Raw genomic sequence first — 26,486 nt, forward strand, 5'->3', positions numbered from 1 at the left:
ATTTTTATATTTGTGATATTTATGATTATATATATTTTTATATTTTGGGTTTATATCTTATATTTTTATTTGGACAAAAAACTTTTTTCAGTCCAATTTGGTAACTTATAGGCTTTATAATCTATAGACGCTCTCTTCATTGATCTTGATTTTTAAAAATAATTATCAATTTTATCTTCAAAGTACGTTTTATTAAGTAATCTTTGATATCGATATCTTTTTAAAAATACAAATCTGAGAGCGGTTAACGTAGTAGTACATCTTTCTTAAATAAGAATAAGAATAGTACAAAATAAAGAAAGAATGCTTTGCCTATATGTAAAGTTTAGCAAATAAAAAGTAGTAGTTTATAATTATTTTTCAAATATCTGAAGTTTTATAATTCTAAATCTGTTTGAAATATTAATCTAATTCTTAAGAATGGTTGAAAGAACTCGAAAAGTAAAAAGAACTAGTACGATAGAGAAATAATAAGGATCTTTAAGTTCATATTTACGTTTAGATTTACAAATCGATTGGAAAGGTAAAAATGTTTCGAGAGATGTCAAGTAAACGAAATATTACGTTATGGACTTGGAATTATTTGTCGAGAACGTTCACACGCCCTCGCCAATTCGAAAGTTCTATGTCAGAGTATTTTTGAAATACTCACAGTGAAAGAGGATTTATAGGAAAACTATTGACCGAGAAATTATTAACAGTATGTATCGGGATTAGATATATTTATATTATAATTCAGCAATATTCAATTTTATTTATTATTTTCAAATTAATATTTCGTTGCGTTTCCTTAATACGTATATATTTTCTTAAGTATTAAATGAAAAATTTTCCAATAAATCTATCGAATCATGTTTAATTTTTAAGAAATGAGTTACATCTTATTCGTGACTAAGAATGGAAGAGAGAATCCAGTTTTCGGCAAATCGTTCTATTTATTGCACATATGTAAATGAGTCTCCTTTAAGAGAATATTTTATACATTACGATATACATAACAATATTGAATTCGCATTAATCTCATTAGAACAACTGTAATTCCTATTAGTCCATACTCATTCTCAAATAAATTCTCGATCCGTTGATATTACTAGAAATATTACACTAATTAAATGTAGAATATTTGTTGTCTTGTTCTACAAGGCTTACGTTATTATCTTAAACGACCTATTTCTGGACGAAATATTGAAATATTTGTTATTATGTTATTGAGTCAACATGCATATTTACAAGATTTTCAGCAATTGATTTCGTAAATAAGTAAATATATTCAAAGTAATCTAAAATCCAAAAATTCTATATCTTATCAACCGATACATAAAATCTATTCAATTAATATTCTTTATAAATGAATGTGAAACTAATATAGACGTTCGATACTCGGAAAAATAAACGTACCGCAGTTTAATATCGTAGAAGTGTTTTTCGATTATGTACTCCATCAAATTAATCAACTTATCGATAAATCATAAAATTTCTCGATCAAAATATGAAAACAATAAGCTGTTGAAGCAAGGACAAAACTTTTCTACCTCAAAAATAATGAACGTTTAATAAAATCAGACATTTCATTAAAATATCTTGACAAGTCATTAAAACAGATATAGGATAAAGATGGTACCTTCAATTTACGCGTTTCCTTTGATAAGTTTATTGCATTCTTGAGACCTCGAACAATTGATAGCTTTTGTCGATTTCTTTTTCAAATTTAAATTATTTTATTGAGATATCGAAAATCGACGATATACAACCATTCTTGATTGTGACTATATGATTTCGGAATTCTAATTGCTCCTCTTGTAAGCCTTTCGGTAATTAGAAAGCGCACATTAAGCCATTAGTGGTCATTGAAACCAATTATCGTGACCACTAGTTATTGATAAAACAAAAATTCGTGCTAACAAAACTGGAAGCGTTAAAAACTTGGCTATTATTTAAATATCTTTTTATTAACGCGCCGTATGCGAGTGACATCTGTGAGTGTAATGATATTAGGCGTGAGTAATCGTACGAATATATTCAACCACGTATTTCTGCGTTCTTATAAATATTGTTTTCTTATCTTTTTAATTATATGATTTATTTTTTTAATCGATGTATATAAAGTTATCATTTCCTTCTTCAATATTCGTGACAGATTATTGGATCAATATTTTTGTCACATAAGTAACAAAATACACATTAATTTCGCGAGTTAAATCAGCAGAAAGAAAAGACACGTGCAGGAATCATTTACAAAATAGTCAAAGATGATATCTCGCGAAGAACGGGATCAATTTAACAGGAATGATTTTCTATTTTGGAAATTTCATCAGAAAACTATTTCTGAATATGGAATTGAAGATCTGATGGTTGAAATTCAAAGGTAAGCTAACGATCCGGAAAATCAAAAGGTGAGGTAATGGATACAAAAAAACGTGCGTATCGTGTGTCTTATTTTGTCTTCAATCGTCTAACGCACATTAGAATATTTGATTAGGAACTTAAATGTATGTGAATTATGGAAAAAAAAAATAATTGTTTTATTTATGAAATGAAAATAAACTCATATAAGTTGACGCTAATGAAGAAGTTTCATTCTGTTATGTTTCACGTGTTAAGGGTCAAAGAGAGGTCACATCAAACGAGAGAGATCTGAGGAAGAAAATTATTGAACTTGTAGATCTTGTTATGATTTTGAAGACAATTTGCCAACGATATAACACAAATAACAGGTGATAGCATTCCAGTAGGTGATCAAACGATCAAAAGATTCCAAGATAAATTCATAAAAGGATCGGATGGTGTAAGAAATGAAAGAGACATGTACCTTGTCAGCGACAACGACAAGTGAAATGACGGAAGAAAACAAAAACTGAAAATGGAAGGCAAAGAAGAAAGTTATGATACGAACAGGTAAAAATAAATTCTTTATGTGCAAATAATCAAATAATTTCGGGAAATAATAAGAAAAAAGGATTATAAACTGATAGATGACGAATCGATTAACGCTTTTGTTATCACTGACGGTATCAATCATAGATAGATACTAGAGTTATCAATAATATTGGGTCTCGGTAAATTTTGCACAGCCTTGAATGATTTTTTGAATTAAGACTAATTATCTTTTGGTAAGAATTCGTGCTATCACACAAGTTTGCTGGTTTTCGATAATTAGAATTAAAAAGTTCATTAATAATAAATATGGGACAATGTACGAGTAAATAATATAACTCTTAGTACGAAATTAAACAAAATCTAATATTCAATTGGTATTTTCAATTGGTAATCGAAATGTTTCTTAGTTAATTTCGAAGAAAATTTTGTTTAAATTTTACGAAACGGAGAAATAATGATTAGTGGCATCAAACAGAACAATAAAATCTGCCCAGGATATTATATCCGGAACCGGTATACATTGCAGTTTACTCGCTTAACCAAATGGAATACGATGATCCTGAGAAAATGACACCGCACGATGCCTGGCCAAAAGAGAAACCCAGAATACAATGACATATAAAGGTATTCGAATCGAAAACTTATGTCCATATTGTTGTTCAGACAAATGCTGGACAAGAAATCCAGAAAAATTATGATGATTGATTACCAGGAGTCTTTAAATCAATGGCTATTTGATTACGTGAAAAAGAAAATTATCGAATCCAGGGAATTTCGAGCAATTTTAAAAACGTTTTCATCATACACATTGATTTTGATCCTTTCTTTATCTTTACTTTTCTACGATTTTTATTCGTCCGCTAACGCGTTAAATTTCCATTGCCTTTTAAAAGGATCAATATCAAAAATCGGATTATCTTCTATATACTTTTCAGTCAGATTTCTTTGCTTTTTTAGTTTTATATTCATATGACCACATAGTAACGATTAATTACAATTATAGAAAGATATTTATGATGGTTATTACGATCACCGATTACTGTATGAATACTGTATAATAGAAGATTTCGTTATTAGAAAGTGATTGGTCCATTTCATTCCAGAGAACGAAATGAACAGAAATAAACAAAAACAATATGTTCGTGTATATAATGTCCTCACTTTTTTCCACATGACGATGCCAGTTTATTCTACGAATTCAAATAAAAGAAAAATGTCACGTAAATATAGGCTCAAAAATGCTTCTTTATAAACATATAACAATAACGGGAAACAACAACGAACTAGTTTTCGTTTTATATAATTTATATTATATTAATAGATTGACGGTAGTTATCTAATCTCTTTACAAATGCTATGTTTATTACTTGAGATCATTGAAGAGATTAATGTAATTAATTAGAGATTAATAGAAATTAATTCTGTTGAAATCAGTAATCATAATGTATATGGTATATCAATATACCGCGTAAGTTTTTAAATCATTAATATGCCAATACATATTTTATTTATGATTTTATTAATGAAACTGCTCTAACTATTGTACGGGAATATCAACGAAGATTCCTTCATCGAATCATCCTGGATGTTATCAATCTGTTTTCGTAACATATCGAACATTTCGAAAAATAATCGATAAATAATATTTTACTTTTGTTATAAATTTTTAACATTAATTTTTACATCATTGTGATTTCATTACTTCCATAAATTGCTCAAATTATGTAATTTTGTTTTCACTCAAATTCATCTATAGGTCATAGTATCATAACTCGTCCGATTTACCTTAGCTATTATGTTGCGGTGGCGGAATATGTGCTATGCAAAAAAAACGTCGAACATTATAAAATCTCTTGATTTTAGAACGATCTTGAGAAAAATACATTCTCAAATTGCAATGTATGCCCTTCGAATCAAACGATTCGTTTATTCGACATATTCTTTTATCATTAAAAGTAAAAGAGATTATTACTTTCTAACAGATTCATTCGGATACTTTGCATATATATCATATATATATCACAATCATAATTTTTCAATATAACATTTAAACCTACCAAATGTTCTCAATAATATTTCAGAATTTTCTAATAATATTTCAGAATTTTGTTTTTCAATCCACAGCTTCAATCTCAGCCATCAATCAATCTCAACAATCCGATCGATGAGAAATTTCATGATGGATGCACCAATGGATGCAGATAAGTTGATAGATTTGATGAATTATATGAACGAGAAATAACTTGACGAATTATTCGAGATTATACCGCAATACGTTTATCTTGAAGTGTCGTTTGCACGTTTATACCAACTTTACAGATATATTGATTAAAAATTTATTAAAATGAAAAATAATTTTTAATTAAAAATACATTTTAGAATACTTGCGATAATATGACCGAATACAAAATCAGTTAATGAAAATATCATAAAAATAGGTGACAGCGGACCTTCATTCGAATTAGAATATTAATTTTGGTGCTTGTTGTAATATAACGTAATCTTTGTAGAATAAAATAATAAATGTTCCTTGTTACGAAATAATACGAACTTGTCATTGCAATGAATCGATAAGTGAACATAATACTTCCAGATACGCCTAACAATGCATTCATAATGCATTAATAATCGAAGATAGCGTCAAATTTTGCTCTCAAATAAAGATTTATAGAAAAAATTAAATCATTACGTGCTTACTCGAATTAGATTATCTTTTAGATCCAATGAAAATATTTCCATTTGCAATTACATTTCATCATAAGACAAATTGAAAGATATTGATGCCGAGAAAAAAAAACCTATTTGATATTGTAGCGTTAGGACGACGAAATATCGGCCAGTTAAACTTTTTTCTGCGCTTACTTTCTATGTTTATTAACATTTATTATAATCGATAAGTTCCTCGGTTTCTGAAAGTTCACGATTTAAAAGTATTATTTTTTATTATTGAAATATTTGTGGAACAATCGAAATTATGCAGTTAGATTCGATCCTACTAACATATAATCTATTTGATTTCACCTATGTGATAAGCACTATCGTCAAAATATCGAAAAGCTAGAGGTTCAAACGAATTGAACGGTAGAGAAACGAATACAAAATGGTACACTGTACGCATGTCATAATCGTCTATGTTTTCTCTATATTTTATTTAATAAAATAAATGAGAATCAATTTTTATTCGCCATCATTGACATTCAATCTCTTTTATTCCCTTTCTTTCGTGCTTATTGAAAATTCACAAAATGTCGGACCTATGTGGTAATTTTTCTGTAGTTGAATGAAATTTTATAAATAATAGGTAATAAATGGTAAATAAGACGAATAAAAAATGAAAAACAAACTGACAAGAAAGTTAACGATTCTAAGTCATAAGAAATTCATACGCGATGTAAACAATCTCATTCGTAATACATAAGTACTTCCTATCTTCTAATGATAAGAATATAATACATGTCATAAAGGATGCCATTGAAACGTTTCTACAAACATGTATAAAAATGACAAAGATATCTTTTTTTCTGATCTTCTTCCTTCGTTATTCATTTATCATTGACAGACACTTTTAAATTATACTTATTTTTCGAATTTTCAAGGTTTTATAGGATGCATTAAGCATTGAAACCTCTTATCGCCTGTTAATATGCGCAAAAATGCAAAATTGTCGAAGAAATGAAAGATTTGAGTATTGAATTGTGCCGGGGAAAAAGATTAATTGCTTTTGGTTGATTTTATGTTTCAGTTCGAAAGTGAGCTTCATTCGATCAATTTCTTGTAACTAACATAAAAATAAGGAAAGAATTTTACTTCTAACATTCAACATTTTACTGATAGCTATATCGGTCTGTTTTAATTCTCGCAATACGGAAAATAATTCTGAACGTATGAAAAATTTATATAGGTATACATTAAAAAAAAAATTATTATAAGATACGTTATAAAAATTTAATAAAATTCTTTTACGAAAATTTAAACAAAGTATTATATGAAAATTTTAAATACTTAAAAAGATTAATGAATTATACGAAGGTACGAGACGAAAACCAATTAATTAACGCTTATTCCGGAGTTATTGTAATAAATATTTTTTTCCCATTTGAACCGAAAGAAAATTAAAGAAATATTCTAGTTGAAAGAATTTAGGATATTATTAACGAGTTTCTTTTTAATAACTTTCTCGATGTTAATGTTAATATTAAGTTGTTAATTGCAAAGGATTCTCTAATTATTTATCTAAAAACCAGCAGAACAAAATTCGTGTAAAAAATTACGAAGGAAAGCAATTTTGAATTTAGGAAGAAATGTCAAGGAAGATATTTTAGAAAAAGTTGTCAATATGAGGATATTCTAATTCTTACAGATTAAGACTGACTAATTAATTCATTTATGTATTTTTCCTTTTTTTGATATGTAGAAAATTGAAATACACTTTGGTTATGTAGTAGAATGATTTATTTTGAAACATAAAAATAGTTAGAAAATTAAATATAATAAAGTTAAATTTCAAAACTTCATTAGTTTTGTTTGTAAATGTCACATATATATTTATTTTCCTCTGTATTTTTTATTGGGTTAACACAAATTAGCTAATTTAAATGTTTTAGCATCTTTCATCCATATAATTTTTATTTTTTTCAATGTTTCTATTTTCCTTACCATCGATTCATCAGACCACGAATTTCCGATTCTTCTTATTGTTGTCTATCGTCTATAATATTAAAATTAAAGGAAATAGTTTGACCGTATCAAAATAATCGGTGAAAAACGTTCCAATTTTGTGACGCCTAGAAATTCGGTTCGACGAAAGAGAATTCTTTAAGAAACATATCGCTCTTTATTATTACCTTTAAGAAAGAGTTAAAAAAGCATATAGATTTTTTACTTCTATTATTATTTTTACAAATAACAAGTAAAAGACGAATAATTGCCAGTTTAGAAATCAACGTATAATTCACTAATAAGAAATAAGTGACCGTGATTTCGTAGTTTCATTTGTGAATGTTGTTGTGAATTAATTGTTACACTTATGAATAATGGGTTATTCGGAAAGAAATTTCGTTTTTTTTTTTTGTGAAGATAAAAGACAATTTTCGTATAATGAACAAATATTTTATTAAATTATATATTGGCCATTCTAGTCCAATACCTTTTGCCATCTTTCTGGTAGTAGCATAATGAGAAAAACTGATCGAGCTGGCTTTTGACCTCCTCATTTGAAGTGAAGGTTTCACCGTGTAAAAAATTTTGCAGTGAGCGAAACAAATAATAATCCAATAGTGCCAGATCTGAAGAATATGATAGGTGTGGCATTGTATCCCATTCAAGCTGTAAAAGGTTTTGGTGAGTGATCAAACTTGTACGAGGTCTCGCATTATCTTGGTGAAACGCTACACCTTTTCTGTTGTCCATCATTCAGCTGATAACAGTAGACTTCCGAATTAATTGTTGTGTTATCCGTTAAAATCACAAAAAAGATGATTCCTTTAAAATCCCACCAAACAGACAGTATCACCATTTTTTTATGGATATTGGCTTTGGAAATGCTTTGAGCCGGTTCATCTTTTTTGCTCCATGATCTCTTGCATTTGACATTGTTATATACAACCCATTTTTCGTTTCCAGTAATGATGCGCTTCAAAAATTGTTATTATTTTCGTGACGTTTTAGAAGCGAATCACAGACGTTAACACGACGACACAAATTTCTCTTCGTGAGAACATGGGGAACCCATATATCGAGCTTCAAGGTTAAACTCAGGTCTTTCAAGTGATCATAAACAGTTGAATTTGATAAATTTAATCTCTTACCAATCTCACGTATTGTTATTCGCTGGTTTGCATCAACTAATGCCTTTATCGTGTCTTTATCTGCTTCAACCGACCTTCCAGAACGTAGTGCATCTTCGACATCGAAATTTTGCAAACCAGTTCTGGCACTGGCGTACTGTCGACACATCTTCTCCATACACATCGGTTAATTTCTTTCTGGCTTGAACAGCATTTTTAACTTTTCTATAATAAAAAAGTGAAATATGACGAAAATACTGCTTATTGCTCTCCATATTTAAAAGGGCACCAACCAAAAACTACTGCGTAGAATCAATTGGACTTTTTCACACACAAGCCTTGCCATATCAGCTTTCTGATTTTTAATGATTATACGGCTTAAGTGTGAAGTAGGGTGCAATAAAAAGCACATTTAAATCCTTTGTCGGGGAAAAACGAAATTACTTTCCGAACAACCCAGTATATTTATATATTGAAGAAAATAAATTGGTGATTCAACATAGGGGTAAGAGTCCGACATTGATCACATCCCTCTAAAACAATCGTTTTATTAGTTTATAATTAAGTGTAAAATAACATATGCACCTAATATAGATTTCGACGAACGAAACAAAGCTCATCATTGACTTTTATTCGCTTCGTTAAGACATATCGTGTCAATTTATATCGAATTATTATGAAGTAAGGTGAACGGTGAATTTACAATAATAAATTACTTTTCTTATCTTGTAACAGATAAAAACTAATTAAATATATGCCGTAATGAAGCAATTAAAATAAGTGGTATATAAATAGTGATATATAAATAGATGTACTCGAAATAGATGTATTCGAAGATGTTGCACCTTTGTATATATGGTTTTGTTTCTTATTTTTTCCTCTCGAATTAAAAGCTCCGATCATCAATCATTTTCAATCATAATGAAACACTGTTTTAAAATATTTTCGATGAGTAATTAAGAAGCGTAATTGATGCTATGAATATGTTTTAATAATCGGAATCAATAATGATCGTATCGTCGCATGAATATTATAATAAAAAAAGCAAACACATTAGAATAAAAAATGTGAATGATAATCGTTCGATTGCCTTCTTTTCAAGAGACACTTGAAGCTTCTTTCCGTTATCGTTTAGATGATTAAAATCAATGAATACGATAGAGAAATAGAGAAGATTTTTTACGTTTACGTTTATGTTTATGTTTGCAGATCGATTTGGAAAAGTAAATATGATAAGAGAAGATGAACAAAAAATAGCCATAGAGAAAAGTTCTTTGAGAGATGTTACGAAAACTGAGTATGCTCCTTCAGATATGGAATCTGTCGGAATTCTAACAAGTTCACGCCAATTCAAAAATTCTACGAATGTCAAAATATTTTTATGTTTGACGAAACAGAATTTATAGGGAAATTATTGGGAGAGATATTGTTAAGAAAATGTTCCGGCATCATTTGGATTTATCTTCTGATATGTACAAGGAAAGAGAAACGTATGCTATAACGTACGAAAGAATTAATCGAACATTCGGTGAGTTATTATATCTATTAAAGAGATTAATAAATTATTATTTCATTTTTCATTTAAAAAACTTTCATATTATCTGTTTCTACTAAATAGCATAATTGATATATAAGATAAAGAAACTTGAGAAATATAGTTTTGATCTAACATATGTTTAACGTGCAAAAAGTCGCAAAAAATTGTTTTCCTCTTATTTATGATAACGAACGTTAAAGAGAAAATATTTACAACTCTGTCAACTTTTTAGTTATTTTCCTCTTTTTTTTTGTGAAAAAAACAATCAACATTCAAAAATCACCTAATCGCAATCAAGTACGATTGTAGCTTGCTGAATCTCGATATCTCAATGATCCATAAAGCTACATTTATACACGAAATCTCCATTCTTTTTAATGTCGCTACAAGTAAATATCTAAAGATCGTGAATTATTCTTTTCTGTTATGAAAGATCTTTATTTCTATGAAAGATTTAGGACACTAATTTTCCAACACATTTTCTAGCTATAAGAAAATATATATTCTACTATTCCATTGAGATCAACGGTAAGCACTTTTTATCTTGGATTTTTACTTCATTGACCGTATATTATTGATAGTTTAAAAATTTTCAGAATTTCATTGAATGCATCAAGCAATGAGACTTATTATCGTTCGTGTGCTTCTATCATCTGATGGACTATTGTTTCGAAACTATTTGTAACGTTCGGATCATCGTAACAGAAGTATAGTTGTGAAAGAAAGCAAAGGGAAATAAAATAATTAAATAATAATTGACGCTTTCCTCTATATACGAACCAATTATTTATCGTATTTGATAGATCTTGATGAAACGATATGATAAGGAGGCAGGAATAAATCACAGTTTTTCATTACAAATTACCTATACCGTTAGGCTTAATATTACTAAATGACATTTATGACCGTTGAACAATAAGTAATATGCGATGTATGTAAATATACCTTTATAATTTACTATATATATATTTATGTAATTTTACTACTTTGTTTTCTGTGTAAAGTCAACCTATATAAGAAATAAGTCATTCTAAATTAGATATATTACATAAGCTTTAATTTCTGCCGATCATCCGTCATTGTTCTTTTCTAAATATTTATTGGTAATATCTGCCTATATATTTGAGTCGATTTGAAATTTATCGAACCTGATTATTATTCATACTATACCATGCCTTGTGATTGAATTTAACGACGATAAGTAAAAAATAGAACAAAAAAAAGCATGCAAGATATAACAAAGACTAAATAATGCATAACGTCGTTCCTTTTTTTCGAGCAAAAATTCATCAGCGAAAGTTCATTAGTCATAACATGCACAAGATTAACGTAGATAAAATAAATGCGTCAGGTTCACATAAATAAGAATTTGTAAAATTTGATTTCCTTAACGTAACATGTTTATTTAATAGAGTAGTGGTGGACGTGGGACAGAAGCGACAAAATATGAATTTATAGCGAAATGATGGAATAGAAAATTTTCATCACTTCACTTTATTTTTCTTCGAGTACTTTGATTTTTAACATTCTTATCGATTATAGACAAATTCCAAACATTTAACCAATACGTCGAAATTTAATTTTGAAATGTAGAGTTTTCGTTCGTTATTTCTTGTGTACAATGATAATTAAAGTTTTGAAAGGTAGAGGGAAAGGGCTACCAATTTCTACTAGACTTTATAATTCAGTGCAAGAATGCCCTTCTTTCGTGTAACATCTAAAAATTGCATGAGCACAAGACAAAAACGTTTATAACTTTGATGAATGCTCGTCAATTTTAATTGTACATAACGGAAAATACTTCCAAAACTAAGTTAAGTTTATGTAAATTTGCATTAAAAATTCATAATTACAAAATATGTTATAAAGATTTAGTCATATTCCTGTATGATAATTCAACAAATTCCAAATTTACATTGGAAAAAGTATAAAAAAACTTTTTAAGTTACATGCAGTTATGCAAAATAATTTTTCAGTTATTTAGTTATTATCATAATTTAACAAAATAAAAAAAAAATAGATGCAAAAGATTGCACTCTAATTGTAATGAGATAATGCTAAACCGATAATTTAAATGGTCCGTGGTAATTAAAATAGTAACAAATTTTTCATAATTTTTGAAATATTAAATATTTTTGTATAATCAAAATTTAAATAAATATGAAAAATTTAAATTAATATATTACAATTTAAACAACAATTAAATTTATAAATCACAATTATTACAATTATAATTTGGTAATAAAAAAATTTTTTAAATATTAATGTAATACTTTGATATAAAATATTTATATTTTTACTAATGACTATTTATATTTTTAATATAAAGATCAAAGAAGAAAATAAAAGCAAGCAAATGCGGAAGAGAGAATATTATTAAATTTGGAAACAATATTCTACATTCGATCAAAGCTAAAACCTTGACGAATTTAATATTATTCAAGATTTTTTATGATACGTACACGAAAATTAATATAAAAATACGGAAGAAATTTACTATAAGTAATTCCAGGCGCGCATAAAACCGGAAAAATTCGCATATCTATTTTTCTCGACTAAACTGTCCACATTTTTGACAAGGACAATTATTCTCTAATACAGTGTTGTTTATAAATAATCGCCATTTTTTTTGTTAACAGAGATTTTTATGCTAAACGTCGAAAAATAAACAAAGTAATAAAAAATATGTGGTTAGGTTATCAGCTTGCACTAGAATTAAATATACTTACTCATCTTTTAATTAAATAAAATAAATTATTACATATCAATATTGTTTCTTTATAAATAAGTATAAAATGAAATGTATCTGTATCTATTACAAATAAATTTTGACAAACGAAACGATTCAAGTACACTAATCTCTTTCACTCGTCTCACTAAGAGGGATCGTGTCGATTTATTTTACAAATAATTTAAAATCCGATTAAACGGTAATTGAAAAGCATTTTTGTCACTTCGCAATGAATAAAAAAGAAAGTATAGCATGATAAATAATTATGGTGGAAGAAATATCAATCATTTCAGAAGGTTAACAAGCAATGGTCGGGAATTGTTTTTATCTGATATGATCTCGTTTGTAATCTTTATTTTTCGTATCCCCTAAGCATAAGAGTATATGTCTTAAACGATCACATTTAAACGCTTCTACAATCTTATATAAAATAATAAATATAACTTTGTTGTTTTGCTCCTTTCTCCATTTCTCTATCGTTGACAATCACTTTCTAATGACACTCGTTTTTCGAATTTTTATGCCTTCGTTGAATGTATTAAGAATTGAAGTCAGTTATTACCTTGTTATGATTCATGAACTACTTTCGTCAGACCTTCGATTATGCATAAAAAAAGCAACATTAAAGAAAGATGGTGAGTTATACAGTTGAAAGTAGAAGGATACTTCTTTCACTTGTATAATAGTTTAGTGCTATGAAGATAAACTTCGTTCCAACAACACTTGCATCTGAAGTAAGAAGAAGGAAGGAACACTTGTTTTAAATCTTCATAATTTTCTTGAAAGTGCATCAATTCTGCCATATAGAAAATAATTCTGAAAGTAGGTAAAATTTATATACGTATGCATTTAGAAAATCGTAATTATACGTTCGTTGGATTATGAAAATTTAGTAACATTATTTTATGAAAAGTTAAATTTTATGAATTACATAGAGTTGGACTAAAATAAGTTAAGTATAGGCTTCGATTGATACTATAATTTAGTAATATCGTTAAAAATTAATTGTCTCAAACACATTTAAATCCATGCGTGATAAATAGGATGCAAATAATGTTTGTATAGTTTTTGCGTATACATATCGAAAATGTCAGAACTGTTAACAGCTTGCATCCAATTTTCTTTATTCTGATTGATTATATTATTATTCGATTCACTCACTATCTTTTCTTTCTCTTATTATTTCAGTTGTAATTTAATCATTTCTGAAAATAGTTCGATTCCGTTAAAGTACTCAGTGGAAAATATTTTGATTTTGCAATGTGTTAGGATCCAACTTTTGGAAAGAAAATTACTTCGAAAACGTATCGTTGTATGTTATTAGCTTGAAGAGACACTTGAAAAGACGTATACGTTGTTACTCGTACTCTGTTTCTATAATTTAGCAGGAATAAACGAATAATGGCAAGTACAATAGGAATGACTCTTCATTTACGTTACATTGTATTTTTCCCATATTTTATATTTACTTATATTATTTAATAGTGCAACTAACATTAAATACAATACAAATACCGTCTATAGAGTTACATTTGACATTTTGGGATCACGTGTAAAAAATAAAAAAATTGCTTTTCCGAAAATATTCTTATATTGCTCAAAGTAAGGATGGAGCGTGCAACTAATATTTAAGGTTGACAATTATTCAGTTATTCACTGCAAGCGCATTGTTAGTGTCTATGGACATAGATATAAACGAATTAACAAAATTTTTGACTCAACTAAATATATAATGTAGTATTTTCTTAGTTCCCATAATGTCTTACTATTTTCTATCATTAAAAATTCTTTGTTATTTGTCCTTTCATAATGATTTATACAGAAATATAAAAAATGTATTATCAAGATATTACAAAGTGTCATTTTCTTAAGAAAAAATATTTATGTATTGGTAGAAATATAAAATTAGAAAATAAAAAGAAAGCTGACAGGGAAGTTCCATTCATTTTTCACTTCGTATTACGGATTATTTTTGCACATTTGCATTTCGGAAAAAACACTGACATATTCATATGTGATGATATCAGATTATTCGCAATGATAAGAGATTTTGTAGTAACGAAAATTTTACTTAACAGCGTTCTAAACATTTAATTAGATAATGATCTTTCGACCTTCTGAGTATAAAAATAAACACGTAAATAAATATATGTAAATAGGGGAATAATGTCAACGAGGTAATTATCGACCAAGGAATATGTTAAGAGGATATCACTTTAAATGATACATTTATCTTTTAAAAGATCCATTTTAAAAGAAACAACTTGTCTCTTTTGATTATGAAAATTGTTATCTGACTGTTTTTACCAACATTTACATTATTTATTGCATCATTTTCAAACTTATCTAGAAAGCGACATGTAAATTAGAATGTAGAAATTTTTTCTGTTTTTCTATCGTACATATTAAATACAAATTAAATACACATTAAATCGCCCCTTCATTTCTCCTTCGCATGAATGTTTCATCCATTTCCAAAAAGACTGATAATATTAATTTTCGTTTAAGCATCGTTCGTAATGTTTAACTACATACTACTGATCATATCTCTTAACGATAAGAATATACATATCTTAAATATGCCATTGAAACGCTTCTACAAGTATATATAAAATAACAAAAATATCTTCTTTCTTGCCTTTTCCTTTCATTGTTCGTTTGTCATTAAAATTTAAAATAATGCCCACTTTCTAAATATTTAATGCTTTATTGGTTACATCAAGCATTAAAACAAACTATAATCTGTGTGTGTTAATTGTTTTTTTGGAGCACACGTGCTTTCCGGGATACGAATTATGTTAGAATATAAGGAAAAAAAGCAAATGTTTCGAGGACAATCAAGAATTGATCATTGAAACTTGGTAGGAGAAAAAGGTTAAATGCTTTTGTTTTGTTTCTATATTTCAGTACAGAAGTGAGCTTCGTTCAATCAACATCTACAACTGTCCTAAGAAATAGAAAGAAATCTCTACTCCGAATGTTCATAACTTTACTGTAAGCCCGTTTATTTTAATTCTGCAATATGGAAAATAATTCTGAAAGTAAGTAAATTTTATAGAAGTATACACTTAAAAAGAATCAGAATAAAAAGGTGTGTTATAAAAATTTAGTAACATTATTTTACGAAGCTTCAAGTAAATAATTACGTGAAAATTTTAAAAAGCATAAATAGTTGTGAGTTACATGAAATTACGGAAAAATAAGAAATTAAGGTATTCGGTTAATATTACAATTCAACAAAATATAGAAGAATTAGCTGCAATTACCATAATTAAAACCATAAATAGAACGCGAAAAATTTTTTTTTAATTTTCGAAATATTCAGAAGTCTAAACACGGAATGTGATCAGTTTTGATTAGTCTTTTGTTAATGGACTGATCAAAAATATTTTTATCTGACATAAACATTGTTGAGAAGGAATATGTAATGTAATTATTTACAGTAAATTTCCTGACATTCTTTTTTGTCAGTTTTTATATGATCCCCTTTTAGTTTTATTATGACCAATTTTTAACTTCTTTGCACTTATCTTTTATCAAATATTGAAAAGATTTCTCCAAGAATCGTAATAAATATTTTTTTCCTGTCTGAATGAAGTGAAGATTAAAAAATTTGTCTAGTAGAAAGAATTACGTATCATTTTATTAACGAGGAATATCACACGTTGTTCTGTTTGCGTAGTACGCGAAAAATTATACGTATAGTATAGATTAATGATTTGAAGACTCAATTGATTTTTTTTGTATAACTTGTTTTATGATGTTCATTAATTACACATTATTATAGGGTAGGTTGAACGATACATTTGCAATTGAAATGCTTTTTTTTACCTTATAGTAGATAAAAAACAATATCATGAAGCAATTAATATTAATATATGTACATGTTTCTTTCTTATATGTTACGTGGTATTTTTCCCTTTCGAATTTAGGACACCAATTATCGATCATTTTCTATCATAACGAAATTGTCTATTTTAAATTATAGATATATATTAGAACGAGTAATAGATGCCATGAATGCCTTTTAATGATAATCAAACGTTCGATTATAATATTTTCAACGGACACTTGTACTTATTTACATTATTGTTTAAACGATTAAAATAAATAAATACGATAGAGAAACAGAGAAGATTTCTACATTTATGTTTATGTTTATGTTTTCAGATCAATTTAGAAAAGCAAGTATGATAGACGTACTGCCAGAAAGAGGTGAACAAGAAACAGCCCTATCGGAAAGTTCTTTGAGAGATGCTACGGAAATTAAATATGCTCCTGTATATATTCAACCCATCGAGGATAATGACGAACTTACACCTATTCAAAAATTTTACAGTGGTCAAAGTATTTTTATAACCGGTGGAACAGGATTCATAGGAAAGTTATTAATCGAGAAATTGTTAAGAGAATGTCCCGGTATCACTTGCATTTATCTTTTGATACGTACAAAAAAAGGAAAAAGTGTGCATCAACGCATGAAAGAACTAACTGAAAATTCTGTGAGTTATTATATCTATTACAGGGATTAGTAAATTATTATTTCACCTTTGACACAACTTTGAAATTATCTCTTTCTATTAAATATTATAATTGGTATATAAAATAAAGAAATTTGAGAAACAAAGTAGTAGTCTATCATAACCAGTGGAAAAAATCGCAAAAAGTAGTTTTCCTGTCATTTATCATAACGAACGTAAGAGAGAAAATATTTACAACTTTATCAATTTTCCAGTTATTTTCCACTTTGAGAGAGAAACAACCAACATTCCAGAATCGTATAGTACCAATCAAGGGCGATTGTACCTTGCCGAATCTCGATATCTCAATGGTCGATAGAGTTACATTAATACGCGAGGTCTCAATTATTTTTCATGTCGCCGCAACCGTTAAATTCAACGAGAAAATAAAATTGGCGACAGAAATCAACATTCGAAGTGTAAAGGATATAATAAATTTGTCCAAAGAAATGTCAAAACTGAAGGTGCCACCTTTGTCCTCTGTCCTACGTATTAATATCAATCAGGGTTTTTCAAAATCTGACTTTAACGAATCTTTGTTATCCTTAAAATTTCAGAGTGTTGTGCATATATCTACGGCTTACACCAATTGTTTTCATATTCCACTTGAGGAGAAATTTTATGACCCACCGATAGATCCCGATAAGTTAATAAATTTAGTGAACTGTTTAAATGAAAAATTGCTCGACGATATTACCCCACAGTACGTTTATACCTCGGAATATCGATTGCTTAGTTTTATATTTATTTATAAAAAATATAAAATGAATAGATAGTGCACTTAATTACACTCACACAATTGTTTGATTGTAGATTACTCGGAATATGGCCAAATACTTATGTTTATACGAAAACAGCCGCAGAGAATTTTATAAAAAAGCATGCTGACTCTATACCGATTGGAATATTTCGTCCAGGAATTGGTTGGTAGTAATATAATCATTACAGAATAAAACAATAAATGGTGTATGTTAATCAATTTAATATTCCTAGTGACATCCACGTATCGAGAACCTATACAAGGATGGATCGACAACTTGTACGGACCAACAGGAATTACAAATATTCTATTGGGATTAATGCGAATTCTCCATTGCGATGGATCGATAAATATGGACTTGGTACCTGGAGATTTGACCGCCAATGGAATAATCGCTAGCGCATGGGAGATTGCAAATAATCGAAAGTAACGGCAAATACTCGTAACAATATTTTTAGGATCAAATTAAATAATGATATTAGAAAATATTGAATTAATTCGTCTGTATGAATACATAATCTTTTTAGATCCAATGAAGATATTCCAATTTACAATTATGTATCAAAGGACAATCCATTCACTTTCGGCAGATTTTTGAATAAGATACTTAAGTATGTAGAACTGGTACCATCTGAAAAGGCAATTTGGTGCCCCATCTTTGAAATAACAAAATATCGGCCGATCTATCTTTTCTACATATATTTTGTTCATTTCCTACCAGCTCTTATAATCGATACACTCTCTTTGTGCAGGGGGAAAAACCCTAGGTAAATTTCTCTTATCTTATTTTTTGGAGGGAGCATATTAGAACGATAGAGAAGAGAAAAATTTCATCTGGCGATAATCCTTTTTGTTCAAGGTTACTCAGAATGTATAATAAAATTCACGAAATGTCAGATCTACTTAGTTATTTTTGTATAAACGAAAAAAAATTTACGAATGAAAGATGGAACAAATTGTTGAGGAAGTTGACGCCCGAAGATCGTGAATTATTCTTTTGTGATATGAAGGATCTCGTTTGGAATACTTATTTTGAAACATACTTCTCAGGTATAAGAAAATATATCTTAAAGGATCCTATTGAGACACTCCCACAAGCACGTATAAAGCGGCGAAGGTATCTTTTTTATTGCATTTTTACTTCATTATCCCTCTGTTATTGGCAATCACTTTCAAATAATATTGATTTTTCAAATTTTTAAGGTTTTATTTGATGCATCAAACGTTGAAACTTCTTATCGCCTGTGTTCTATTTATCATCACATGTGCTGTGATTTCCTGGCTGCTTGTAACGTTTGGATCTCCGTAAAAGAAGCAAAGATAAGCAAAAGAATGAAGAATAAAAATAATCATAATTTAAACTATCGCCTATGTACGAATCAATAATTTCTTGAATAAAATATATCAAAGTTAAACGGTTTTTATTCGTGATATCTCGGACAGATATTTGGGTTGGAACTTTCTCCTTATATACTACGCTATTTATTGCATATAATATATACTTATTTTTTATATTTAATTTTTATTAAATGTTAAATTGTGGCCAATCCTTAGCCATGAGTTTCATTCCTAAACTTCTTTGAAAAAATGTATCACTTTTACTGGATTTTCTCTTTCTTAGTAAAAATTAAGATAAAACGAATAAGACAATAATTCAAAATCCGTTCGATAAATACGTAATTCGGAATCATAACTACTGAGATTTGTTGCCGAAATACTTATTAATTCCGTATCATTTTTACTGGTAAATTCATTATTTTGGATTTTTTTGTGAAGTGCATTCATCATACTGATCTTAAATCCCATAAATTTAACCAAAACATTGAAAATTAATTTCTAAATGTAAAGTTTTTGATCCTTATGAGTTGCGTACATTGATAGTTTTAGCCTTCTATGGTTGAAGGGAAAGGCTACCTATTTCTACTAAACTTTATAGTTCAATGCAACAGTCAGTACATTCGATAACAACATCTGTACGTGACAAGAGCATAAGTAAATAATGCTTGTTTCAAACATTTATAATTGTGATGAAAGTGCGTCAATTTATTTATGCAAAACGAGAAATACTTCCGGAAATAACTAAAATATATATTAATTTTATTCCCGTGCCATATTTTTCACATAATAAAAACATTTATGAACGGTCTTTTTCAATCGAGATGCTTAGCTGGATATCTCATATAATTTTAAAAAATCTATAGCTAAATATTGAAAGATACAAATATACAAATGTATACCAATATAATAAAAATATTGTCTCCTGATATCATGTTTATAATTATTTGTCGTTTAAAAAAGAAATGATACGATCAAAAGAAAACGTTCTTATGCCAAATAAATAAGAGTATTTATAAATAAAAATAAATTAAAAGAAGTCGAAATGGATTTCTAACAGATGTAAGGATAAATGTTGGGTTGAATTGGTTTAAAGAAAATCGATGATTTTTCTTTACCAAAGTAGGAAATGATTTCCTTTATCCTGGAGTTTATATTGATATCTAATAGTTACATTTTTATATAAAGATGTATGAACAAGATTAATAGAAAAATAGAGACCAAATAAAAACAAAAATTATTCTAAAAAATGCGTGTTAAATAGGATCAGCGAAAAGTATATGTGCATCGACAGAAATAGATTAAAAAATTGTTAGAATGATATGAAATCAATTAATGCGACATAATTGCATTGCCTGATGATACGAATATGTAAATGCAAAAATATAATAAGAATGAATGATGTAATATTTGAGTTTATCAAGAATTCAGAAAAACACAAACAGAAATAAGACGTTTTAAAGTTAATAAACGTAAATAATAAGATGCTATGGAGAATTTGAAAACATTAGTTATTGTAGTTAATTGTAGCACTATACCTTATATCTAAAAAGTATTTCATACAAAATCATTTTCCGAATAGTGTTTTATTTTTCACAAAATCTACCCTATTTCTGGTAATTCTTCTCCAGGCACGCTCTCGGCATCATTATCGAGCTTAGTATATCGTTCAGCGATTCTATTTTTAAACATGGCTGATACCATAGTGTCGATAAATAAGGAAGCAATATTTCGAGATAACTTATGGTTTGATAGTCCAGTAAAAACTACAAACTCGAACGCCGCCACAATAAGCTTACACATTACTACCGCAAGGTGTCGCCTAAGTTATTGTTTTGATTCTTCCACTCTTCTACTAACCAAAATAAAAGTTTTTTAACTAAGATGTACGTTCAACTTAATATAAGTTCTGGTTGTAAAGAAAACCATTGTTATCAATTAATTAGTAAAGTTGATGACGTAAAATATTATTAAAATTAGAATCATTAAATGCAGTTTTGAAATATTATATTAAAATGAAGAACAGATCAACACGTCATAAATGGAAAGATATATTTCAGGTTATATTATATTATTAATAATGTAATAATTTTTGATAAAATTACATATTATTTAATAATATTCCCTATTGCTATAATTTAAATCGTTCTTTTGAAAATGTACATGACACAAGTATTTTCTTTGTGTAGCATGCAAAAGGGAAGAAAACGACGAGGAAGTGGAAATGTATTTTTATGAAGCGACACAAAAATGGAATCTCATGAAATTAACATATGACTATTGTAGTTCTAAAATATAAATGAGAAAAATTATTAGAATTTAGTAATCGCTCGATAAGGAACAATACATCATTGAACGTTCCTAAAATATATATAGTTAAAAATTAAATGAGAGTAAGTATTACATTTTCTTTTTAGAAGAAATTGCAAGATAATAAACATTAACTTTAAAAAGCTTTAAAAAGTTAATGTCTGAAGATGTGATAGACTATACCGATTTTATTTCTTTCTAAAACAGACATTATAACTTTATTCCAATAAAAAAATGAATTCATAAATCAAAATCTTATTTATACCAATTAAAAAGAAATATTCAATTTCAGCAACAAATTATCCAGGAAAATTCGGAATTATCTGCAAATGAAAGTAAGCTTATCTCTAAAAACAGTGAAAAAGAAAACGAAGATGGTAATGACGATAATGAAAACGTGATGATGAAAATAATACTTTAGTTGAGCAAGACAAAGAAGAAAGAATGGAATGATATGAAATTAAATAATGAAAATATTTTATATATTTAGAAGATAAAGCTGAAACGACAGATGCACATTTGTTTGTCATACGAAAACATATTGAATTTTCGTATATTTATTAATATGTTATTTTCATGATATAGACCAAACTATAATTCGATAGATATGCAACATTGAAGAATTATGGTTATGCTAATCTGATTGATACTTAAAAGATTTTAACATGGATTGTAATCGAGTGATTACAAATAGATTTTCATTCATAAAATTCATAAAATTAGTGAATATATTTGTCCAAAATTTAATTTTCTTCGCATAGATCTCGAAGTAAGTTAAAAGTCATATTGTTTACTCAGATAACGATTATTGATTATATAAAAAGAGTTATACTTTACCTCCTGCTTCACTGATGAAATGATTAAAAAAAACTGTAGCTATAGAAATAATTGAGACACTTAATTTGTTCTCAGTGGTATCATTCCATTTAATATTAATTAGGATCTCTATTCTAAGTACACAAATTTATTATGTTCAGAGAAATACAATATTCAAATGGGCCACTGATATAATGGGTACTATATAAATGCGAAGATTAAATGAAATACTTTTTAACGTAAAGTCTCTTTTTTTTAAAGGAAACGTCCACGATTATAGAATCATCTACTTTTGGAAAAATTGACAAAGGAGGTAACTTCTGTGACAAAGAAATAAATGCGTAAGGAAGAAAATACGAAATTCTATAGTATGAGACAACAAAACTGCAACAAGAAAAGATATATAAGTTGCAGATAATGTATCGTAATTAGTTCTGCTACAAAGTATGTCAACCATATATATGGTTCTTTTTATTTTTAATATGATTACCAACATTTATATTTCTTTATACATTTCATGAATTTGTAATTGTAGTTTGTGGGAGAATTGAAATTATCAATAATGGAAGAAACCTAAAATTATGCAACAAAGGAAGAAAGTAAACAAGAAAAAAAACGTGAGTAGTGAAATGTCTATAAGAAAGAGAATGTCAAAAGAAAGATCGAATTTGAAATTCTCCAATTATGCGTTTTATGTATATATGTATATATCATTACTTTTTAATTTAATGATATAGCACTGTCGGTATTAAAATTAATAATATCACTTATTAAAAGACTTTAAAAAATTAATATACTTAAAACTATTAAATACAATTTTATATAATAATATTTCTGTTGTAGGCTTAGTAAACATCTTCAGTTATATGCACCTGCACCTCTGCTGACACGCTTTTCATAATAAATACATGGTACTGATGTAATATTGCCGCATCTTGATATATCTCACACTTTTCCTCTGTGTATCCACTGCTCAATTTCTTATTTTAAAGGAATAGTATTTTATCGAAGATAAAGAGAAGAAGAAGGAACAGCAGTCAGTTTTAATTCAGTTGTCAGCAATCTTAATTAGAGAATGTCTGAAATGAATCTTTCTAATCGGTTCATAACCCTGTAAATCTATTAATATATACATATTTGTGTCATATTTAATCAGTTTTTACTCCTTAAATTATATTAATTTCTAATGATTGACCTACACTATTTCTTACAAATATGTAGGAAGAGAAATAAACTTTGAGAATATTGGATTGTCAGAAAAAAAGTGTAAATAATTTTTTATTTCAAACCTACAGGTAATATCTTTTATTTTATAGTATTTCATACTAATTACATTCGAATTGTATTTTTTCTGTGCATATATATTTCGATGTAAGTTATTTCAAAAGTATTTCAATAAATATTAATATATTACTTTATTTTCTCGTACACTTGTTTATTAAGTTCTTTGAAATATTTTTAATTTTGTATTTGAATATAGAAAAAATAGCGGTTTTGTCATTTGTAAATAGTTAGGTAAAATTTTACAAAATATATATATATATTATAAAGTCAGTCATAAGTAATGAAATATATTAAAATTATAAATCATTTTGTATTAAATTAAAATTTATATTTTATGGTTGTTCGAATAAAATGCAAAGTTAGGTAGGAATTGAGAGTCACTGTTACGTTTCTCACAAGTGCTCAGATGGTCTGCCAGTCCTATATAACAAACTTCCAAGATTGAAATTACCAAAGTTTCTTCGTGTGTCACTTCGAAGCCACTAGCAGTGTTCGGTCATGTAAATATTTTTCAACTTGCTCTGAGGAAAGTCCGTTGACCTTCAACAGAGTGTGGCGCCGTAACTTAGCTGTTTATATAAGCCTTTTTCTTCGTCGTTTTTCTCGATTATAGAATAGAAAGCATTTGGCTGATCTTTTCGAGATTGGGCGAGAGTGTATTGGTCAAAGCAAAGTTTTTGATGTGTTCGAGACGCGGATTTCTATTCATCTTGTTTGGATGAATCTTTCGTATCTAACTGAACAGGGCTTCAGCGAGGAAAGTTCTTCTTTTGCAATTATTTCCTTCTCCTTTAAGTGTTTTTTTATTTTTATAAATGGATTCTTAAATGCATTAAATAAAAACTGTTTAATTAATTTAATAAATTAAATTAATGATTGTTAGCTCGATGTTGAATAGAAAATATTTTGTAATACCTAACTGCAATAGATATTATTTAAAATTTCTTAGAATATTTTATTAAAAATGACAGATAATTTGCACATATTTTAATTTATATTTAAGTTCATTAATTTATTTAATTTTACTGTCAAATTTGATTTCATATAAAAATGAAACTTTACATTTCAATTAATTGATATAAATGTAATTTATATAAATGTAATTTATATAAAATCTTAATAATACTATATATTTTGACTCGAATTAGTTTTATAAAAATAAAATTTAATTTAATTTAATATTAATTAAATATCAAAAATAGCATACATAAATTAAAATTTTGTTAATTTCATCTTATTGTGGATTATTAGTTACTATACTGATTCCCCTAACAAAAAAGGACACCTCCAAATCTTTTAAATTTAATAATTTATCATTTAATCTCTTATTATAATAGAGTATATAACCCTAATTTCAATATTGTATAGGGAAAAGCCTACTTTCAGGGGCAATGTGTAATATTTGTACTGGCTTTATGTAGAAAAAATATCTCAATATTATTTGTATTAATATTATTACAATATAGGAATCATAACCTATATTTAAAAAACAATAAATATTTCGGATACGAAGCAACAATTAAGATTTTGTTTCGATAAAATTACGAACTTTTATATACATTAATTAAATATATAAAAGGGTTAAACTTTGAAATTCTTCGTATTTATTATTTTCAAGCCTACGTGATTATACTGAACTTGACGAATGGAATCTTCATAAAAGTCAGGAAATTGCTGAACATTCTATTAATTGTAAATAACACTCTAGAAGTTACTAAAGAATTGTTAATATTGTTGAATGGCAATAATCTTTTAACATTAATACTAAACGATTTGCAAAATTATCACATACGCAGTTGTAACATTTCAGTTTTACATATTAAAAAAGCTTAACAATTAATCGTCTGAAAAAATATATCATTTTTGTTTTTAAAAATAATTAACATAAATTTCAATCTAATCGTTTCATAGTATTACAATTCATTCAGAAAAGATATAAATTCATAACAAATAATATTGAATAACCGGAATAATAAAAATACATATATCATAAAATTCATTCATTTATAAAAATAACAAGCAGCAAAAATATATTTACATCAAGATAAGAAAATTATAAAAGGAAAAAAAAAGTAGTATCGCCATTCAAAAAAATATTCTACTTTATTTAAAATCTATTATTTACTCCTTTTGAAATAATTATATTCAGTTTTCTTTCTTCTTGTAAATTTTTAATTCGAATATCAGTAAACGGTAGAAAAATTCTATTAAAATCGATATTGAATCTTCTATAGAGCGTTTGATTTTTTTCGAAGTATGTTTCGCAGATTTTTTTTCTATATTCTTTTTTCTATAATTTCAGCTGCTCTCGATAAGCATTAGATCTACAAAATTATCTACTACTTTAGAAATAGGCATAAATTTTCAGAATTCTGGTTGCTTCTTTATCAGCATGGAAAATAAGTGGAAAGCAGGCATTGTTAAATTTATAAATCTTTCCTTACGTACATGCGTCTTTTCTTCCGTATTACTTGATTTTTAAACTCGTGATTATTTATTTTCCATTTCTAATTTATAAAAATAAATTACA

General features: G+C 27.5%; 2 protein-coding genes and 2 long non-coding RNA genes across 10 annotated transcripts in view; 3 read left to right on the plus strand and 1 right to left on the minus strand.

The window, feature by feature from the left end:
- LOC146872031 (fatty acyl-CoA reductase wat-like) overlaps positions 1 to 26,486 on the minus strand; it is a 114,307-nt gene that overhangs the window by 44,940 nt on the left and 42,881 nt on the right. The window lies entirely within an intron of this gene.
- LOC146872034 (uncharacterized) lies at positions 2,102 to 12,024 on the plus strand. 5 transcript variants are annotated; one of them, XR_014983762.1, is made up of 6 exons: positions 2,102 to 2,365; positions 2,602 to 2,895; positions 3,353 to 3,501; positions 9,873 to 10,191; positions 10,687 to 10,728; positions 10,797 to 12,024. It is a non-coding gene; the product is annotated as an uncharacterized LOC146872034 (long non-coding RNA). The 5 variants fall into 5 exon arrangements; XR_014983761.1 differs by having other exon boundaries at positions 3,372 to 3,501; XR_014983759.1 differs by having other exon boundaries at positions 3,404 to 3,501.
- LOC118450115 (fatty acyl-CoA reductase wat-like) lies at positions 15,846 to 19,645 on the plus strand. 2 transcript variants are annotated; one of them, XM_085664533.1, is made up of 9 exons: positions 15,846 to 15,925; positions 17,102 to 17,433; positions 17,667 to 17,915; positions 18,009 to 18,154; positions 18,265 to 18,374; positions 18,445 to 18,637; positions 18,739 to 18,978; positions 19,071 to 19,328; positions 19,415 to 19,645. In XM_085664533.1, exons 2-9 carry the CDS (start codon positions 17,122 to 17,124, stop codon positions 19,518 to 19,520), a joined length of 1,614 nt encoding a protein of 537 aa, XP_085520659.1. In that variant the 5' UTR covers positions 15,846 to 15,925; positions 17,102 to 17,121; the 3' UTR covers positions 19,521 to 19,645. The 2 variants fall into 2 exon arrangements, with proteins under 2 accessions (XP_085520659.1, XP_085520658.1); XM_085664532.1 differs by having other exon boundaries at positions 15,850 to 15,972.
- LOC118450138 (uncharacterized) lies at positions 21,399 to 23,887 on the plus strand. Of its 2 annotated transcripts, none has more exons than XR_004840603.2 (6): positions 21,399 to 21,606; positions 21,736 to 21,939; positions 22,149 to 22,625; positions 22,934 to 23,116; positions 23,208 to 23,289; positions 23,516 to 23,887. It is a non-coding gene; the product is annotated as an uncharacterized LOC118450138 (long non-coding RNA). The 2 variants fall into 2 exon arrangements; XR_014983768.1 differs by having other exon boundaries at positions 22,149 to 22,233; positions 23,516 to 23,885.

This window comes from Vespa mandarinia, unplaced genomic scaffold, assembly GCF_050613455.1.
Source record: "Vespa mandarinia isolate Hongniang unplaced genomic scaffold, ASM5061345v1 scaffold_62, whole genome shotgun sequence".
NCBI classification, from domain to species: Eukaryota; Metazoa; Arthropoda; class Insecta; order Hymenoptera; family Vespidae; genus Vespa; species Vespa mandarinia.